General features: G+C 42.9%; 1 protein-coding gene across 1 annotated transcript in view; it reads right to left on the reverse strand.

The window, feature by feature from the left end:
• Positions 1 to 1115: 1115 nt before the first annotated feature.
• Positions 1116 to 19119, reverse strand: part of PTPN18 (protein tyrosine phosphatase non-receptor type 18) — a 47251-nt gene continuing 29247 nt past the window's right edge. The window contains exons 6-15 of the mRNA XM_075185556.1: positions 18135 to 18203; positions 17987 to 18049; positions 16386 to 16528; positions 15889 to 15955; positions 14648 to 14725; positions 14190 to 14276; positions 11153 to 11238; positions 8835 to 9181; positions 3092 to 3157; positions 1116 to 1536 (exon numbers count right to left, since the gene is read on the reverse strand). Coding sequence (XP_075041657.1) covers positions 1472 to 1536; positions 3092 to 3157; positions 8835 to 9181; positions 11153 to 11238; positions 14190 to 14276; positions 14648 to 14725; positions 15889 to 15955; positions 16386 to 16528; positions 17987 to 18049; positions 18135 to 18203 — 1071 coding nt within the window. The 3' untranslated portion in view covers positions 1116 to 1471. The remainder of the gene's footprint in view (positions 1537 to 3091; positions 3158 to 8834; positions 9182 to 11152; positions 11239 to 14189; positions 14277 to 14647; positions 14726 to 15888; positions 15956 to 16385; positions 16529 to 17986; positions 18050 to 18134; positions 18204 to 19119) is intronic.

A 19119-nucleotide genomic window follows, 5' to 3' on the forward strand; every position in this document is an offset into this window, starting at 1 on the left:
CACACGTCCACTGCAAGGGAATATGAGTAGGTCAATGGACGACTGCAGGTCTACATGCTGGTTAAACACATTGGGCCTGAGTCATTAAGGAGAGCTCTCCCTACCCAAACCAACCCTCGCAGATCAGTGCTCTCTCCTAGAATCACTCTGCAGACATCCAATCTCAACAAGAGGCCTCATATCCACATTATATCAATTAATAAATAACTTTGGCCTTCCATCTAAAGAACCCCATGACCTCGCATGGGAGAAAGACACAGGAGAAGTTATAGATCCTAAAGAATGGACCAAGATTAGAACCAATCTGGCCAAACCCTCTATTTCTGTTCGAGTCAAAGAAAACTCTTTAAAAATATATAGTAGATGGTATCTGGTTCCTTCGCGTCTTCATACTATATTCCCAGCCTCCTCGGACTGATGTTGGAGGGAGTGTGGTTGTAGGGGCTCCCTGCTGCACGTTTGGTGGTCCTGTCCCAAGATAGTTTCATACTGGCAACAAGTCCGTAAATTGATATCCTCCATTACACATATTCAAATCCCTGATACACCTCTCTTTTCATTACTCCCTAGACCTCTCCCTAATATACCCCGCCCAACCCAAAAACTAATTAGGCATATATTGAATGCAGCCAATTGCCTGATTGCTTCTCACTGGAGGAGCTCGATCCCACCTTCACTTACTGCGACCATAAATTCTATCTGGTCAGCATACCTCAATGATGCTCCAATTCAATTCCATGCTGTGTGGAACCCTTGGACATCCTTTTACGAAGCAGAAGCGCCCCTATCTACCATTTGACATTCTCCTATTTTAACTCATTATCCTCACACTTCTTTCTAATTAGAGATGACTGACTAGATATACCAGACTCTTGTTCCAGCGACCATAGACGAATCCAATTACCATTGTGCCCCCCTTGGATACCTCCCCTCTCTTCCTCCTCAATCCCCTGTTTGTCTCCCCTCACCTCCAAGTTTTTCCTCTTTGAATCATATACCAGTAGTTCTGGTGTTTTCTTAATACCAGTGAGTACCCAGCCCTAGTGTGAAAATTATTCTGTTTATGTAGGCAAAATCCCCCTCCAGACATTATACATCACTGATATACACAGACATACACCACACAATATTTTAATGTATTTGTATTTTTCACTACATATATGTCAGCGCTCATTTTATACATATAACCAAAATGCCAAATTTATGCCTTAAATATAGCATCGTCTATTACTTGTACATTTAAACATGATCTGAGTCTGATCTCTTTGACATCCGTCCTAGAATCCTCGCGATGAGGTCACGTCAGGGAGTTAACATGGGAACATCGTCACGTCACAGACATATACACGCATATTACTCTCAGTTGCGGGTTTGATTCTAGATCTTAGTCATACGGCGAGATCAGTCAGGGTATAATGTGTAAGTAGGAGGAGGATAAACATTTTATGGAAACATCAGTTGTCCGGTCCTTTCATCGGCTCCACTCCGGCGGGGGTTCCCGAGGGCCTTTGGGTTTGCCAATGCGGCAGTTAAATCCTGCGGAGGTTAAAAAGAGAAATGGCTCTTTAGAGGGCAATGACTGATCATCTAGCTCCACAGAACTTCTCTAGAGCTGCACCTATTCTCAGGAACTCTCTGCCTCCAGTTCCTCAAACTCACTTCTAGCTCTATTTAACTTTCTCTCCACTACACCAGTGTGTTTTCCAGCCAACAAACTCTCATCCAGCCCTGCTCACTTTCAATTAGTAGGCTATCTTCCCATGAATAACATGTGGACGGAGGCTTACTGCTGTAATGTATTAAGATTGTAAGGACACTGGTTTTGACCACTGTACAATTTCTCACAAGGTGGATAAGAGTCCAGTAAACATCAAAGGTGTAGGTAAGTAAACTGTGTGTTACTTAATGGAATATCGGTCTGGTTTGAACTGTGAACAGCGACATCTGGAGAAGTATACTAGTGGTTAACATTGGGGACCCCTGAGGTTTACACATCGGAACACCCTGCATCTTGGACAATGCTATGATGAATGGGACTTATATAAGACGGTGAACTTGTATAAAGGACAACTGACTTATCAAACTTTACATCCTTTAATTTTGAGACCTAATATCTTCAGAATATAGCAGCTCCAGCCCACACTAGACTTCAGCCCAAGCAAGACTTTACCTGCAGTTCCACAGACCCTATAACCTTACTTCATGAGGCCGCAGATCGTATGATCCGTCTCCTCTCCCTCCCTACACATATGTGTGTCCACCTCCTATCTCTGTCCCTGACATGTTTCACAAGGTACACGCATCACATGACAGACGCATTGTCCCACGTGTGCAGGCAGACAGAAGAGTCTGTCTCTCCAACACAGCACTGGTGAAAGAAGGAATGGGGGATCTTAATGTAATGTGGGGGGGGGGGGTCTTAATGTAATGTGGGAGGATCTTAATGTAATGTGGCGGGATCTTAATGTAATGTGGGAGGATCTTAATGTAATGTGGGGGGATCTTAATGTAATGTTGGTGGGAGGTGGTTTAATTTAGGTTAGGAGAGTAATTTAATGGTGAGATGAGGGTCGGTGCTATTAATTTATTTGTTGACAATAGTGGGGCTATTTAATAGTGGGTCCTATTAATTAAGGTGGAGTGATGATACATTTAATTTAATGTTGTGGTGGTTTGGGAGCTCTTAATTTAATGTGGGGCTGAGTTTGGGGAGAAGGGGGGCTATTTATTAAATGTGAATATGAATTATTTGCTGTTGGGGATAGTTGTGGGAATTGGTATATTTATTAAATGTAAATGCTAGTAATTCTTTGCTTGGAGTGTTTGGGGAGAGGGAGATAGGTTTATTTATTAAATGGAAATACCATTAATTTAATATTGGGGCTAGTTGTTAAATGTGGGTGCTACTTATTTAAGGGAGATGGGGTCGAGGAGTAAGAGGGGGGGCCTTGCCTGTTTCATTTGTACTGGGCCCCACGATTTCTGATGGCATTCCTGATAGTAACATACATGGACACAGAACACATCAATATGTATTAAAACCAAGCTAGAGGTCCAACCAGTTTCTCAGCCAGCTGTACCCGGCTCTCACCTATTCCTGCCGGCATAGGTCCTTTGGAAGGGTCAGTCAAATCTTCATAATCGTCAAGAGATTGAGCTGCAATGAAATCATTTGAAGAGATGCAGTTACTGGAGCCTAGTTATATCTCTGCAAATCTTTACCCACTCGGGGTAATTTACTAAAGTCCAGCCTAAATACTTTTTTGTGACGTTGTGAGTCAATTTTGTGAAGATGCCCCTGTTTTTACGGGAAAGTGCATGGACTCATGATCCAAGATGGCGACGCCTACGAGAGTCCAACGATCAGATGGGAGGAGATGGAGATATTAACGTTGTTCCATGTTCGGCGCTGGCCTAAGCACATGACCTACTTGTGCGCCCAGATGTAAAATTAGGTTTTTGTTTTGCGGGACGAGATTATTTAAATGATGTAAAAGTATAGAGAAGGCGCATTTAGAGGCACTCCCTGTATTTTAGAAGGGCCCCCAGCATAATTCTCCCCATAAAAGGACTTGATTTTTACACACCCTCTGAGCTGGCCATATACATATAATATAATATAATGCATTACGACCAATGTAATAAAAACATTTGTGACACATTTATTAAAGTTCCAAGGTCCCCACCATTCTCATGACCCATGTAAGAAATAAATCAGGATAAACTGAGCTGTATTTTAGAGGAGACCGATTTTATCTGCACCAAGCAGATGAGGAATTGTTGTGTTTTATAATGGTGTTAACAGACAGATTTGGGTACAGGGAAATCTATTAAGGAGAAACAAATTTTGACTAATTTGTTTATACCTAAATTCAACATAACTGCACTTTAAAGAATATAGAAATAAAAAAACTTTTCATAACACAATTTCAGTCTGTTTATTTTTCATAAATAACCAGCAGGTGTCGCTGTTGCTTCTCCTGACTGATGATTCCTAGAAGTATGTGTACTGTTCTAAAGAAGGAAGTTACATCATTCTTTTTAATTAGACAAAACAGTTAAAACAGTTTAAGGGGCTGATTTAGAGGTGGATGGAGGTCCCCTTTCATAGGCAAACCGAGGGGGGGTTTCCTAGTGCCTGGAAACCCCCCTCCAAGCCTGGGGCACTGTATAATTGAGGTGGCTGGACCCTGCCCCGCTTCATACGGATCTGCTTGAGAAGGGAGAGCTGCGTGCACCTAACAGTAGTACACGCAGCATTGTCCATGTATATTATGGGGCTAGGAAGAGTTGGAGAGCAGCCAAGCACTGTCTAAAATTATAGCTACGCCCCATGCATGCTGGTCACGCCCACTGGTGGCCTGGTGTGGAAACCCCCCTCTACAAATCCTGCGTTTGCCCCTGCCTTTAATGTATCCGGTGTTAGAGCAATATCTGTTCACTTAACCTTTCTCTGCCACGCCATCTCAAGTCTAGAAATAGCTATAAGACCTCCCAGACACTTACCTTGTGTGTCTCTTGTCACATCAGGAACAAGTAACATGTATGTCTTTACTCAGCAATATGGCAGCGGTGACCAATGACCTATGGTTCTTATTTGTCCCAATTTTCCCAGAATGGTCTCCTATATTTCCATCCAAAATCTTTTTTAACTCACAATGCTTATTTCTCCTGAATTTAGCTAATCGAGGCTAAAGTGTGATTAGGTTCCTATAACTGTTTTACCTTATTTGAGACCTAAAAAGCAGTATGGGGTTTGCTCTATGATGGGAACAAGCTTTGGGTCACATGGGTGTCCCCACTTTTCAGCCCAAAATTCTGGTGATATTTACCGTCCCCAACACCCAGGGGCTTTTGATTAACCCAAGCAGCTATTGTGCCACAGACAAATGCCTCATCCACCTATGCAGAACAGGTTTAAACAAAACAAGGGCGGGTGTGAGTGAGGACCAATAGCAGAGCCCGTGGCTTCCTATTGGTCCATGCAGACCCACTCTGGGCAGGGACTCGTCCTCTCGGCGGCCCTACTTGTGCCCACTGGTGGTTTCTCTGGTAACTGCAGCAGTCATACTAGCGGAGAACCTGGGGATTCTGGGAAAAGAAGCCTGGTTATTTGTGCGTTTGTGAGACTAGGTATCTATAAGAGGGGGTAGAATTTTTACTGGGCTTTGTACAATACTCATGTTTGGTGCTATTGGCCCCACTTCTTATCTCCTTGTAGGTTGTTAATGTATGGTGTCTTTGTAAAGACTATGGGGTGTATTTAAGAAGCGGTGAAGATTTCTCCAGCATTAACCTCATTGCCGGAGTTAACCACTGTCCACATACACCTCTATGGGGACAGCAGCATTAGTCAATTTATTAAGCAAAGCATCTCAGGATTCCGTTACTTGTCTTGTTCACTGGGCTCCAGCTGCAGCCTCCCTGGCTCCGCTGGACCCTCCGGCTATGGTCATGCGCAAACCACTTTCTCTATTCGCTAGCAGCGTTCGGATGCTGATGAAGAGGGAAGATACTTCATTGAGGAGGGGGGTTCCCTATGGGATTCCCAGAGCAGCCCCGGCATGATAAATTGCAGCGATACAGATAGATGATTACCACGCTGGCAACAGACCTCTATGGCAGAAAGTCAAAGCAAGTTCAACAGTCTTAAACCATTTTATTCTCTACCTGCTATTCCCAGCTACATACTGCACCAAAGATGCCACAAGCAGACAGACAGCAAACAGGATGGCAGGCACTCAGACAAACCTAGTTCAGCAGGCACTCAGACAAACCTAGTACAGCAGGCACTCAGATGCCCACGCAACAGCTCGCTATTACCACCCACCACTAGCCAATCATGACCAGCCAGTGTGTGGGGAGGAATATTTGTGACTGGCTGAGCAGCCACTAGGACTCTTGGTCACTCCGGGTAACAGACATTCTCTGTCGATAGCTCAATATGAGCAGTTGCGTCGCCTTTGACGGCTGTTTTTTTATCTTTTACAGAATGACAAGAACAAGGAGAGGAGATTTGATTTTACACAAAAGTAGTGAACAAGGGTTTGGGAACCAATCAGGCTGGTGCTAGTTCCTGTTATGACCCAAAACTTGTTGTCCCCATTTTAGTGGGAAAATGGGGACAGTTATGGATCTTAGGGGTGGTGTAGGCATGCTCCCTTTAAAAAAATAAAAATAAAACTTATCTATTAACAGAGCTGCTTCCACTTTTTTCAACAGCCCATTCATTTAAATGACGTTTCCACACCCTGGAAAATCCACTGAAATGAATGGGCTGTTGTAATGAATGGGGGGGGGTTATTGCTTTTTCTTTTAAAATAAATCTACATTATTTGTGAATTACAGTGAGATTCAAACACATTAGTACTTGAATCCCACTGTCCCAGAATCTTTTCACCAACCAAAGTGCGGAGAGCAGAATTGTGTGGAATTCATTGCACAAGGGCAAAAATATTACATTAAAAAGGAATAAGTTGGACCTTTCTGCATCTTCTATTGTGAAATGACATAGGCACAAAAAGTCCTTGTTTTGGTGGCAAGGGTAAAAAAAATATTGTTTTGTTTCCCACTGGGAATTGGTCCATTAATAGAAACATAGAATAAGAACCACTTGGCCCATCTAGTCTGCCCATTTATTTATATGTCACTACACTAATGTTGCATGTCAATACATTTGTGTAACCGTTGCCAGGTTAAGTGATGGCAACCCTGGCGAAGGTGCCAGCTCTGTGACATCATCATACCGCTCCCACCTGTCCCGATAGTCACAAAGAGACATACAGAGAAAACAAAGCTTTATTAACAACAGACAAATACAAAAATACAGAACAAACAGACATTCCATCTCTCGGCCAATAAACACATCCAACGCAAGACAATGCACATTATTCTTTCTCAAAATAAAAAAAAAACATATAACAATAGTGCTTCCTTGTTCTACTCCTACAAAACTTCTATAAATTAGTTCTGCTTCTAAAAACACATCTATAAATGATTAATTTGCCTTCAGGGCTCTGTGCAGTGTTGCATGCAGGGAAGACTAGTTAAAAAGAGGAGTCAATTAAGAGATACAGGGCTTGATTCATCTTTGGGCGTAAACTGCAGGCAAAAATAGAAGCAAAAATATTAACCGAGCACAGAATTTGAGCGTAATTCCACCTGTATTCAAATCCAAGAGGATCTCAAGATGGGTTTCCATTTGAATCTGGGTGTAAGTACATTCTGCTTAAGTGTTACTTGCCGTAGACAGACTGAATAGACTGCAGGATATGCACATGCATATGTGTGCTATAAAGTCCCCTCACAAAGCATGCAAAAAGAAAATATTTTATAAAACAAATGAACAACTCTTAATACCATAATTGTTAAAAAAAAATATTTTGTAAAAAAATAAAATAAAATAATAATTTTTTTTAGCAGTACTGTACATACAATGTTTTTTATAGTCTCTCTTCCTTACATACACATGATGTGGGCTATAGAACAGTGTAGTTTTTAATACAAATACCTTGTCAGTCATCACTATCAGTCGGCACTTACACCTGCCCTGCAGCTGGGGCAAATGATACGGCTAATTCACAGGTACTTTTATAGAAACCCAGGACTTGAATCGGCCGCATCTGTGCTGGCATGCCCTTACTGAACATGGCCTATCTTCATCTGCCCTTTCTAACGTCTGAAGATGCCCACATTGCATACATTATGGGAACTGGAAAATGCATCGCACAACGCGCTCCAACATTTTTAGGCCATGCCCATTTTACATCAATATAACATAGTAAATATAACGTTGTACCCCTTTGATCAGTATGCTATAAAGTGCCCATTTGGCCAGTAAACACCCAGCACCTATATACTCTGACACTATATAGCACATATATGAACAGTAGCCACCCAGCATCAGTGCCCACACCCATTGGACCAATATACAGAGACCCTCTGACCAGTATTACTAGCTGCTACCTCTAGCCAGTCTTGAGGATTTACTCCGCTCCAAATAACCAGTGATGTGATTGGTTGGAATACAACCTCTCAATGATCTCCAAAGCTGAGTTCTGATTGGCTTTTGGGGAACAATAGAGAAAATGCAGCAAACATTCCAGCCAATCACCCATCATGGCTTTGCGGATACGCTTGAAAATAGTGGGAAGAGCGTAAAGACCAATCTATTTAACACTTTAAAACCACCCCTTCAGTCAATGCAACGTTGCAGTTTTTGTCCTAAAATACAGCTCATTTTAGCCTGGCATGTGGCTAAAATTAATATGAGAGCAATCAGACATCTGTCTGTGTTTATTACGTGTGTCACTGTTGTGTGTTCGGCCAATGTGATACAAAGCTTAGGAATAAGCTGCTCTGCACTGGTGCAAGTGGAAGATGCAAAATGCTACACAGTCTTATCCAGCTCAGAGAATGTCCCGGTGTGGGGACAATAACCAGGGAGCACCAGTGGCACAAGTACAGCCAGAGCAGGAGGTGTCTCTTTGCATTTAGGTGCTAAAATAGGGTTAAACTTGCGCCTAATCTGCACTCGGCAAGGAAGGCTATGATCCGCCCAACTCCTCCCATTGGACAGTGCAAACTTTTACACGCAGCTGCCATCACCTAGACATTAATAGGCTCCTGGTTACAATCATAGAGCGTTAGGAATCTAGGAGATGAAGACCTAGAGAACCCACCATCTACGTCTGATGGTCCCAGGTCATATGCCAATCTCTGCAGTGGCCTTGAACCAAAGTCTCAATCCATTTCCCCCGACACAAAACAGCACAAGGAACGAATCACACCTGGTACAAAACCTAGCACTTTAAACCTGCTGGTTGCCCCTTTACCTGGACTTGGTAGGTGGACCTGATTATATTCATTAGGGGGAACCTCGGGAGGACCTCTGGCTCCGGCCAAAACATAGGAGGAGGAGATGGGACCAGTGTTCGGAGGCATCGCTACAAATGCAGATGCCCGGTTTTGTTTAGGAGCCACGGAGGTGTAGAGCTGACCCACGGGTAAAGCTGGGATGGTGCGGAGTCCAACGTTATCATACTGAGCATGAGCTGGGCCCCGGGTGATTAACGTGTTGGGTAGAGTCTTCGATTCAGAAGGGACCCCCGGAGCTGCCTGTTTTTTGTTTACGACAGCGTAGGTGTCATTCATGTTGGAGCAATCCAGTGGGAGAGACACACTGTATAGGAAGAAGAGAGGAGAACAGAGTGTGAGAGTTTCATCGCATTCCTAACACTGACACAAGATCTAGGTCAATGGTCCATCCAGACATCATTTAAATAGTTTAAGTTAGATGGAACTGAACATTAAGTATGTTAATACAAGGAATGTAGCAAAATCCGTAAAAAAGTTAATCAGGTTAGAAACCAACAAACAGATAAAGCATTTGGCCTAGATATCATTCACCCATGTGTCTTGAAGGAGTTAAGTTCAGTTACAGATAGACCCCTATTATATTTATGGACTGCTTCGTATCTTGGTATCAATGTTAAAAATGAAATAAAGAAGGAAGTTATTGACATGTGAGACTGACTTCATTTGTGTGTCAACTATTTAAAGCGATTCCGAGGAAGGAATCGTGAAATATGATGCAGAAAATAATTTGCATGGTGTCAGCGTAGTTTCATGACACAAACATGATCAGTTGTTATGAGAAGGTTCAAACTGGAGAGAGGCAGTGCAATTGAAGCAATATATTTGGATGTTGCAAAAGTGTTCAATACTTTTCCACATAACAGTCTGGTACATACAATGCAATGAAAATAATAGGTCTAGGGGAATAAGTATTTATAAATGGAAACTATTCAATTTGAGTTAGACTTATTAGATGTATTAGTATTAGTGGTGTACCACAGGAAACCCCCCCTTCCCTGTGAAACCCTTTTTCCGATTAATCCACTGGTTAAATCGTCTTTAAAATTCTGCTACACGAGTTCCATATTCTAAGAAAAATAAAACACTTTTATTTCCGGTGAAATTGAATACCACAACCTCCACATCTAATGCTACTTAGCAGAAGTTGGCATGGTATCAAGCTACTCCCAAAATAACATCACTTTTAAAAAATTAAAGACGTTTTCACCCTGGAAAGACTTTTTAAACAACCTTTTAACTTTTCAACCTTTTTAATTATTTTTTTTTACATAACTTTTTCCTACAACTACATCGATCATTTCTTTTTACACGAAAAATGCTTTTTTTTAAACAATATTTTTTAGGACACTTTAACACCATATTGTAGATTAAGTATTAATTTCGGGAATTGCCATAGATTTTTAAGTCCTCTTTAGAAAAAAAAATAGCCTATTTTAATAACCTACATTTACGTTAACTTTAGAGAACAACAATGTAATTTGTACACAATTTATTCAGAGTCCGCTTCTGTAAAATGACCCGCTTTGGGTTGATAATTTTCAGTATTATTTTAAGACTGGTCACCATCATAAGGTAACAAACTAGTCATACAAAGTTCTTGGTTGTGATTAGAACAAAAACAAATATTTCGGTATGCAGGAGACAATCGCATCCAATCAAAATGATACAATCGAGTTGTGTATAATTCAGATTAGTGGAGTTGAAACTTTTTTTCTTATCTTAAGTCAATCGAATTGTATGTGTGCTGCAATTGTACAATTCTTGCAGATGTTCTGCCAAATTAAACAAGAACATTTTTTTTTTTTGGGCGTGTGGGGTAATTTTGATTTTTTTTTTTTAGATGGTATGCATTTCATTTCTGAAATAATATCAGGATATAGTGGGTGGGGGAAATTGCAAGTCATTTGACACAACTGACAATTGTGATTGGTTGGTAAAAGATTGTAACGCAGGTGGGTGGCTTTACAATCTCACGCTTGAATTGTCTTTAGCTCGTTTATATCCCTGGGGAGATGTGAACTGAACCCAATACTCCAGATGTGACCAAATTAAGAAGTGTAATGTATAATCAGGGCCTCCACCTTCTTACCCGTATTGCCCCTTACTATATAAATCAGTATTTTAATGGCTGTGCCCAATAATCCATTAAAGTTGCTGACTCCGTCGGTTCTATCACAATGCAGAAGTGATGATTATTCTGTTTTTGGTTTACTCAGTAACAGACAGAGAGAAGCCTCAGCGGTCCCATCCCAGACTATAGTCACTGGCCACTTACCATGCACCGATGTCCTTCTTCCTGCGTGTCTGGATTCGAGGGCTGGTTAGCAGGGGTACGACATTGTCATAATAAGGTGCTTTGTTCTGTGCGGACAGAAGGACAATGTCATGTCAGAGACAACGAGCCACAGAGAGCGGCTTATTATAGAGCGATAACTTGATCTCTGTCAAAATCAGGAAGTCTTATTTCCTGTTTTCACTGTCAGCCACATTCTAGTTTAACCCCCTGCTACCTATCCACAGGATAATGTGGAGTACTCATAGTGATCTTCTCCTAGTGGTACAGAATATCCAGGGCCGGTTTGAGGCACCATGGGACCACAAATTAAAATCAGGTTGGGGGCTGCTAAATGCAATTTTGCATGTCTCATTGACAGTCATTACGCAAATGCGAGTCATATGCCAACACCACTTTACCAATTACATTATACGACCCCCAATACACAAATTCTCCGTTGCCCTCGTTGTTTTGTTACTACTTTTTCAACTACAGCCTCCTCCGATGCACTTGGAGTAGAGGTGTTTTGCTGCAGAGTGTCTAACAGAGCCTGTCCTGCGATACGTTCACTCAGCCGGCGAAATCTAGGAGCCAGCTTCAAATGTTAGTAGCCGACATGGGTGGAATCATATTTATTGCCAGGGATAATCTGCTGATTGTGCCCGATGCCATGTATACCAAGCTGACTCATGTCTGGTGCCAAGTGTACAATGTTGAGCCACATCTGGTGCCAAGTCTGATATGCAGAACTACATTTGGTGCCAGTGATCCTATAAATCAAGTGAGGAAGATCAATTCAGATCTAATGAATCAAAAACCCAACCGATGCAGCTGTAAGTATCACTGTGGGGTTGTCAACTCATTATAAACCCTCACGTAGCGAACAGGGAACATATATTCTGCACTATTGAAGAGGACCTCCCGCTCTTAATTTCAGGTAGCGGAGGGCTCCTGGGGCAAAAACCTCCCCCCTTTTCTTACAAGGGGGTGATAACGAAGGGGGAAAGGGGGGGGCTGGAGGACAACCGCTTTAAGAAAGACCTGTTGAGTAGCCATAAAATAGAATGTAAATTTGGGGAGGATAAAATAAAATAAAATGTTTTGGGGAGAACTAACCACCTCCCAATCTCAAGCCTGGCTGCTCTCTCGGTCATTGCCCAAATCTGGTCACCGGTTAGGGTTGCAACGCGTTTCACCAGTGCCTAAAAATCATGTGACTTGATATAAAATAAGAGTCGTCCAGATTGAGCCCTAATTTGGCAAACAGCTCACACACTGGTCGCGATAATCACAGGAAACTAAAGTCTGTGCACCAGAATGACAGAACGTGGTTTACATGTAATTCTCTCTCAAACACTCTCTCAATATTCACGAGAACGCAACCTATCAATTCACAGCAGCTCCAGCGGTCAGAGACACAGAAAATGCCAGGATGTTTGTCTAAGCGTCTCTCAGTAGCAATTATCCGGCTCTGTGTCCCAGTGTCACACCGGAGACAGGCTACAGTGTTATATCTAGAAGGTGGCTGATCCAAAACGCTCCTAAAGTCAGGTTTGCACTTAATGTGGAAAAGCTGCCACGCTCAAGTAATTAAATGCCACATTCAGGCTATCTGTCTCCATAGCACAGTGGATACTACGGCACGGGAGGATCTGGTATTTGTATTGTCAAATATAATAAGCACTTAATGCGCTCACCTGAGGTGTCTGCTATTTGCACGCACATGTCCTAGACCAACTTTAAATTTCAGTGTAAAAATAAAGCTCTCAAGTATTTGTGTGCTAGATGAAGAATCCGCCAGTAATTTCCTTACATGCAAAATAATAAACTGTTTTGCACCCCTTGCATTGTAATATGGTTTGTTCCAGAGAACATTTACTCCTTTTTTTTCCCTTACTTTCCCTAATGATTCAGGCCCGATGTGTTTTCATAAACACATCTCATCTCAGCGCGCTGACAAATGAGTTTCTATTATCCCGGCCGGCTCCTCCACAGAACGAGATACATTAACAATTTGTATTTAATTTCATTGTATAATACCTTGACCGATATTAGAATTGTCGCAAGTTTGCTTAGTAATCTGATGTTGTGTGAAATAGTTCTATACTACTATTGTATAATGACATGATTAGTGACCGTTAATAGGGGGGCAAATGATGCTTTATTCTCTCCCAACTGCTGACCTTCATCCATTGTAAGAAGGACCAGTTTATTCTGGGGGCTGCGGACTGTGTATCGTTATCTACCTTTGTGTATTTAAGGCTAAGTACACACTGGCCCGATGATTGCACGAAAAACCTCCAATCAGCCGACATCCGACCGGTTGGTCAGATATTGTGTGAGTGTGTATAGTGACACGATGATCTAAAGTCGTCCCAAAGTGTCGATCATCGTTTCATCTGGTTGGTCGTACTGTTTAGTGTTTTCCGACCAATCACTGACCGGTCATGTAGGGTGTATACACTCATGCTGACGATCTCCATAGAGGTTACAGAGTCGGGCTCTTTTCAGCCGATGCCAGCGATGAATGTCCCGGTGAATAAATGTAGAGAATGTTGTAGAAGGGATAATTCATTTGTTCGTTCTGAGACAGAATGTTTCATTTCAGAGTCACAGAAGCTAACGAGATTCGTTAGGACATGTGGATAGTTATAACAAGGAGGTTTAATCAGTGTGACAATGTGACAGTAATGAATGAATGAATATTGTGCTGTCATTCTCTGAAGACTAGAGAACCAGATGAAGGACCAGATGAAGAGCACAGATCTGAAGGTAACTCGTGTCAGTGTGTATGGATGAATCCTCAGACTGATCGGACCTTCAGTCGTTGGTACAATCGTTTGAGATAACACGTAGGTCGGAAAAATTCTTCTGTGTACCTAACCTTAGAGAGTGGGCTTCAAAGAGCTTACTGGTGCTCCAAATACTCTCTATACCTATGATCAGCATGAATCCAATTGCTATATCTAATTCTCCTGCTGTGCAGATCCTGCGCTGCCCCCTTTTTACCTACAGAATGACCAGTTTTTCCACTCACCTGTTTCAGGTTATCATAGTTCCGATGATTCTTCAGCTGCTTCTCAAACATTTCGGTCACAGCGTGGTAGAGAAAGTTGTACTGCTCCTGCGGGGTGATGAACACAAGGGGAGAGGGAGTTATGGAGGGAAGGCAGAAGCGGGAGCATTACAGCATGAGACGGTAGGGATCATTTCCTAAACACAAAACATGGGGAAACATTGTGCATTTCATGTCAGGTGTATTTTAACGGTGTGTGTCCATTTGTGCGATTGCAGTTCTAGATGGGAATTGAATGTGATGGAAAAAGTGTAGCCAGGGTTGGACTAGCCCACCGGGGTAACGGGAAAATCAACGATGGGCACCACTGATGTTCTGGTCCGTTGTAGAGTGTGTAGGAGACACAGAGCCAACAGGCTATGGTGCGAGAAGTTCGTGTAAATGATGATTAAGAGAGACAGGGACTGTACAGGACACACCTTGGTCTGCACAGCGGATGGTCTCTGGCGTCTAATGTCCATCACAATATCAAAGATACTGAAGTCACTTGGAATGCTCTGAAAAAAAAAAAAAAAAGGACATAATCTGACACCTGGTGATGGTAACACAGATAGGAGTCTTTGGATTTTACCTTAACACAGTAAATGTCAGCCTATACTTAATTGTAAGTTTCAGGTGAACTCCTCTAATGAATAAATGTTTGACTTTTAGGAGTATATTTACTAACCTACGGGTTTGAAAAAGTGGAGATGTTGCCATGAGCAACCAATCGGATTCGAGTTGTCATTTTGTATAATGTACGTAATAAATGACAGCTAGAATCTGATTGGTTGCTATAGGCAACATCTCCACTTTTACAAACCCGCAGTTTAGTAAATATACCCCTTATACACTAAAGTCGGGCGGCTCTGAAAGAACTTAATGAAGGATCAGTGCCAATTAATGGCTGATCAGTGCCAACTAATGACAGATCAGTGCCAGCTATCTACAGACTGCTAACAGACAGACGGTAAACACATAAAGTTTTCCATGCAAGCAAAATTATGTGGGCTTTAAAGTTACATGTTGGGGCCCCCAGCTGGTTCTCTCGTCCCAAGCCTTCTACTTTATAACTCCTGACCAGCGGACTTGGTCCATATGGTACAATCACAGCCAATAATCTCTCTGCATATTGTAGGGTCCATTAAGCAACATGGAGTAAGAACATTAAGTATGACGCACAGCAACCAATCAGATATCAGCTTTCTTCCGACATCTCTAGGCTGTTAGAAGCCAATATCTGATTGGTTGCAGTCACAGAGTATCCTTTGTATTTACGCCATGTTATTATTTCCCATAGAGATGCGATGGATAATGAGCTGAGATTTCTGTACCGTATTGGGCAGACATCAAGGCTGTGTCTGTCCCTGTTAGTGCTGTTATAACAGATGGGAAATTAAAAGCAGTTATTGAATTAAATTATCTAATCTGCACTAGCTGCCCCCTGGTAGTTCAGACACCATGTTCTAGCTCGGAGTGGCCACTGATCTTGCCAATATAACCATTTTTTCATGTTTTCCTTTTGAAAGGGTTATCGAGGGGGCTCTGAGCCTTACACAAGGAAAACATGAAAAAATAAATTATTTTGGTGTAATTGAATTGTGTTATTACTGTAATTTGTCATAGAAAGGAACTCAGTGCTGCCCTCTGGTGGAGCCGCCTCTGTAGTGCAATTCTTTACCTGCTTTTGTAGGAGGTTCTGGATGTGTTCCACCGTACAGATGACTCCTGTGCGACCACATCCTGCACTGCACAACAGACATGAACACGGGTTACACTAAACAATTACTCAATAACATAAGATCTCGCGGCTGTCAGTGTGCCAGTAATGGCTGGGCCTGCGGGGGGCGATAGTTCATTAGACACAGTGATATATCTCATACAGTCACACTCATCCCACAATACCCACACTACTGCCCCAGTACAGTTATATTCACCCTCAATACCCACAGTACTGGACCCTGTACAGTTATATTCACCCTCAATACCCACAGTACTGACCCTGTACAGTCACACTCATCCCACAATACCCAGAGTACTGCTCCAGTACAGTTATATTCACCCTCAATACCCACAGTACTGACCCTGTACAGTTACACTCATCCCACAATACCCACACTACTGCCCCTGTACACTCACACTCACCTGTAGCAGTCTCACACACACCCCTGCACTCACCTGCAGTGCACACACATGGGAGCAGTGTGTTTTCCTTGATGCTGACGCACCAGTTGGATCATCTCTAGGAAGCAGGCATAGGAGTCAGGAATCCCATGGTCAGGCCAGGCAATGTACTGGAAGTGACCCAGCTCCCGCACCTCCTGCAGACACATAATAGAGTTCTACTGTCACAATATTGGTCTGTTAGCTAAAGTCCATTATCTGATAGGGCTAAATCGTCCATTATACTGATGCAACAAGAATGCCCCAACTATAGACTATCTCATATATAGTAGTAGCAGATATCCAGACCTAAGCGGGTGTGGCACGCAGACCTAAGCGGGTGTGGCACGCAGACCTAAGCGGGTGTGGCACGCAGACTTAAGCGGGTGTGGCACGCAGACCTAAGCTGGTGTGGCACGCAGACCTAAGCGGGTGTGGCACGCAGACCTAAGCTGGTGTGGCACGCAGACCTAAGCTGGTGTGGCACGCAGGTTTGTAGCCAGGTCGGCAGACAAGCAGGTGGTCAGACTTGTATTTGATTGTATCAGACCGTCCCTTACATTAAACAGAAGATAACGCTATAACTTTAACCTTCTGCCTCACAGCGCTGGGGTTATGAGTTCGATTCCTGACCAGGGCCTTATCTGTGTGGATAGATATGTCGTCAGTAGACTCCATACTGAGGGTTTGAGCATACCCCCCCAACTGTCCCGATTTAGCCCAGTTCGAGGGTCTAGCCCACAGATCAGGACTTTTAACTCCAGAACATTTGGGAGATATATCCCGCACGGTTCCCGTTTCAATGCTCCGCATACCATCAGGTGCGTTCTGGCACTGGAAAGGTGTTTTTAGAGGATTGGGAAAAGACTGGGGATGGTTTAGCACTTCCTAAGCGCTGGGCACGCTTCGAGTGGAAGATGGCACGCCCCAACGCAACACGGTCATGTGTGAAGTGACCTTGCCCCATTGTGGTGCATGCCCACACTGTCCTGATTTTGGGACAAGCAAAATTCATAAAGTATGGCTGGAGTAACCTGTCACAATCCCGGTGTGTTAGTGGTGTTATACTAAAGCATCTTGGAGTATCCTTAATTTAAACTACTTCATATATATGAATAGAAGATCTTCAGATGTCAGCTATGTCAGCACACAAGTGGGAAGTCAGACAAACGCCAGGTTGGCACACAAGCGGGTAGTCAGGCGAATTCCGTGTTAGCACACAAGTGAATAGTTGGTAGTCGGTACACAAGGGGGCAGCCAATAATCCAAGGAACAGATTCAGGTAGCAAGAGCTGAACAAATAAAAGACTCAAACACTTCAATTAGGGAGGGCCTATTTATAGTCCTAAACGGGGAACCGGACTCATGATGCATTGTTTTGAAGCAGTGCCGGCCATTTTGGATAAGGGTAAGTTCAATAACAAATGTAGGTACAATAGTGACCTCTGGTGGCCAGAGGTGAAATTATCTGAGACTTTTCCTAACACCCATCATGATGACACCTTGAGGGAATGTTCTGTAACTACCCTACAGGAGATGTAACCACCCAACCTCTCTGTCAGAGTGTTGTACCCGGCTTTCCTCCGCTGCATTCTATAGCTCAGTACCGCACTCACCTCCTGGAACGTCACCCTGAGATTCCGAAAGACGACCTCTGGATTCACCATGACCTTGGCTACCTGACAACGGGAAATGAAACCAAAAATGAGGCCAAACTGGAGAAGACGGTTTCAAGGTATCACTGAGAGATCCCGGTATACTGACCGTGCTGACGATAAACGGTCCGTACTGGGCGGGTTCCTCGTCTATAGGCCAGTAGCGCTCACACTTTTTCTGCAGGAGAAACCTCAGTCATTTCAGCAGAGGACACAAAACAGGATCAGCACTGGTTATTCTCTAAAGAACCATGGTCAAACCAGGCACATGCCAAACTTCCCGAAGTAGAGAATGAAACAAAGAAATCTATGTATATCCCAACGGCCAACTAAGTTCCAGGAGTTGACTATCAATTGTAATTAGCGATATAGGGCCTGGTGTCGAGTTGAACGCATCTTGGGCTTAATTTATGACCTGAAAATGATATAACCTTCCTTCCTGTCTATAAATTAAAGAAAGAAAATGTATTTAGTATTTAAATATAAACTAGAAATCCTAAAATATATGCACCAGGCCCATAGTCTCAAGTGTAGCGGACAAATTCAGCCAATGTCAATACTGGCATGTTACCAACAGGTAACGTTCAGATAAATCACATCAAATCAGTGTAGGATAACACTTGTGGTCAGATTTCGCCAAGTTGCCGTCTTATTACACCATGTTAACCTTCGCCTCCTTTCTCCAGAGATCTGTGGTCGATAAAGAGGTGGTTGGCCAACCCCCGTACCCATCCGCACATCCGGTGTCCCCAATTCATAGCAGAACTAGATCCAACAGCACAACTGATATCTCCTCCTCGCCAGTCTACCAAGGAGCCAGCCACAGGGGTGAGCTGATGGGATACGCCAACCAATATAGGGGCTCTCTATCCCATCCAACTGACTTAGTTACCAGCTGTAAGTGGGATATTTGAATAACTCATGGAGATGTCATTGGTTCTAAGTACGTGGATGGCCGGGCAAGTCCATTAATTAGTTCCTTCTTGGACTAAATAAACGAACCTGGTCACATGCACTTTACTACCCAATGTTAGTTATCTAATCTTTCTGCTATTAGTTGTTTTATCTTTTATGAATGTTTTTGTATTTTTTTC

Source organism: Mixophyes fleayi, chromosome 9, assembly GCF_038048845.1.
Source record: "Mixophyes fleayi isolate aMixFle1 chromosome 9, aMixFle1.hap1, whole genome shotgun sequence".
NCBI lineage: Eukaryota > Metazoa > Chordata > Amphibia > Anura > Limnodynastidae > Mixophyes > Mixophyes fleayi.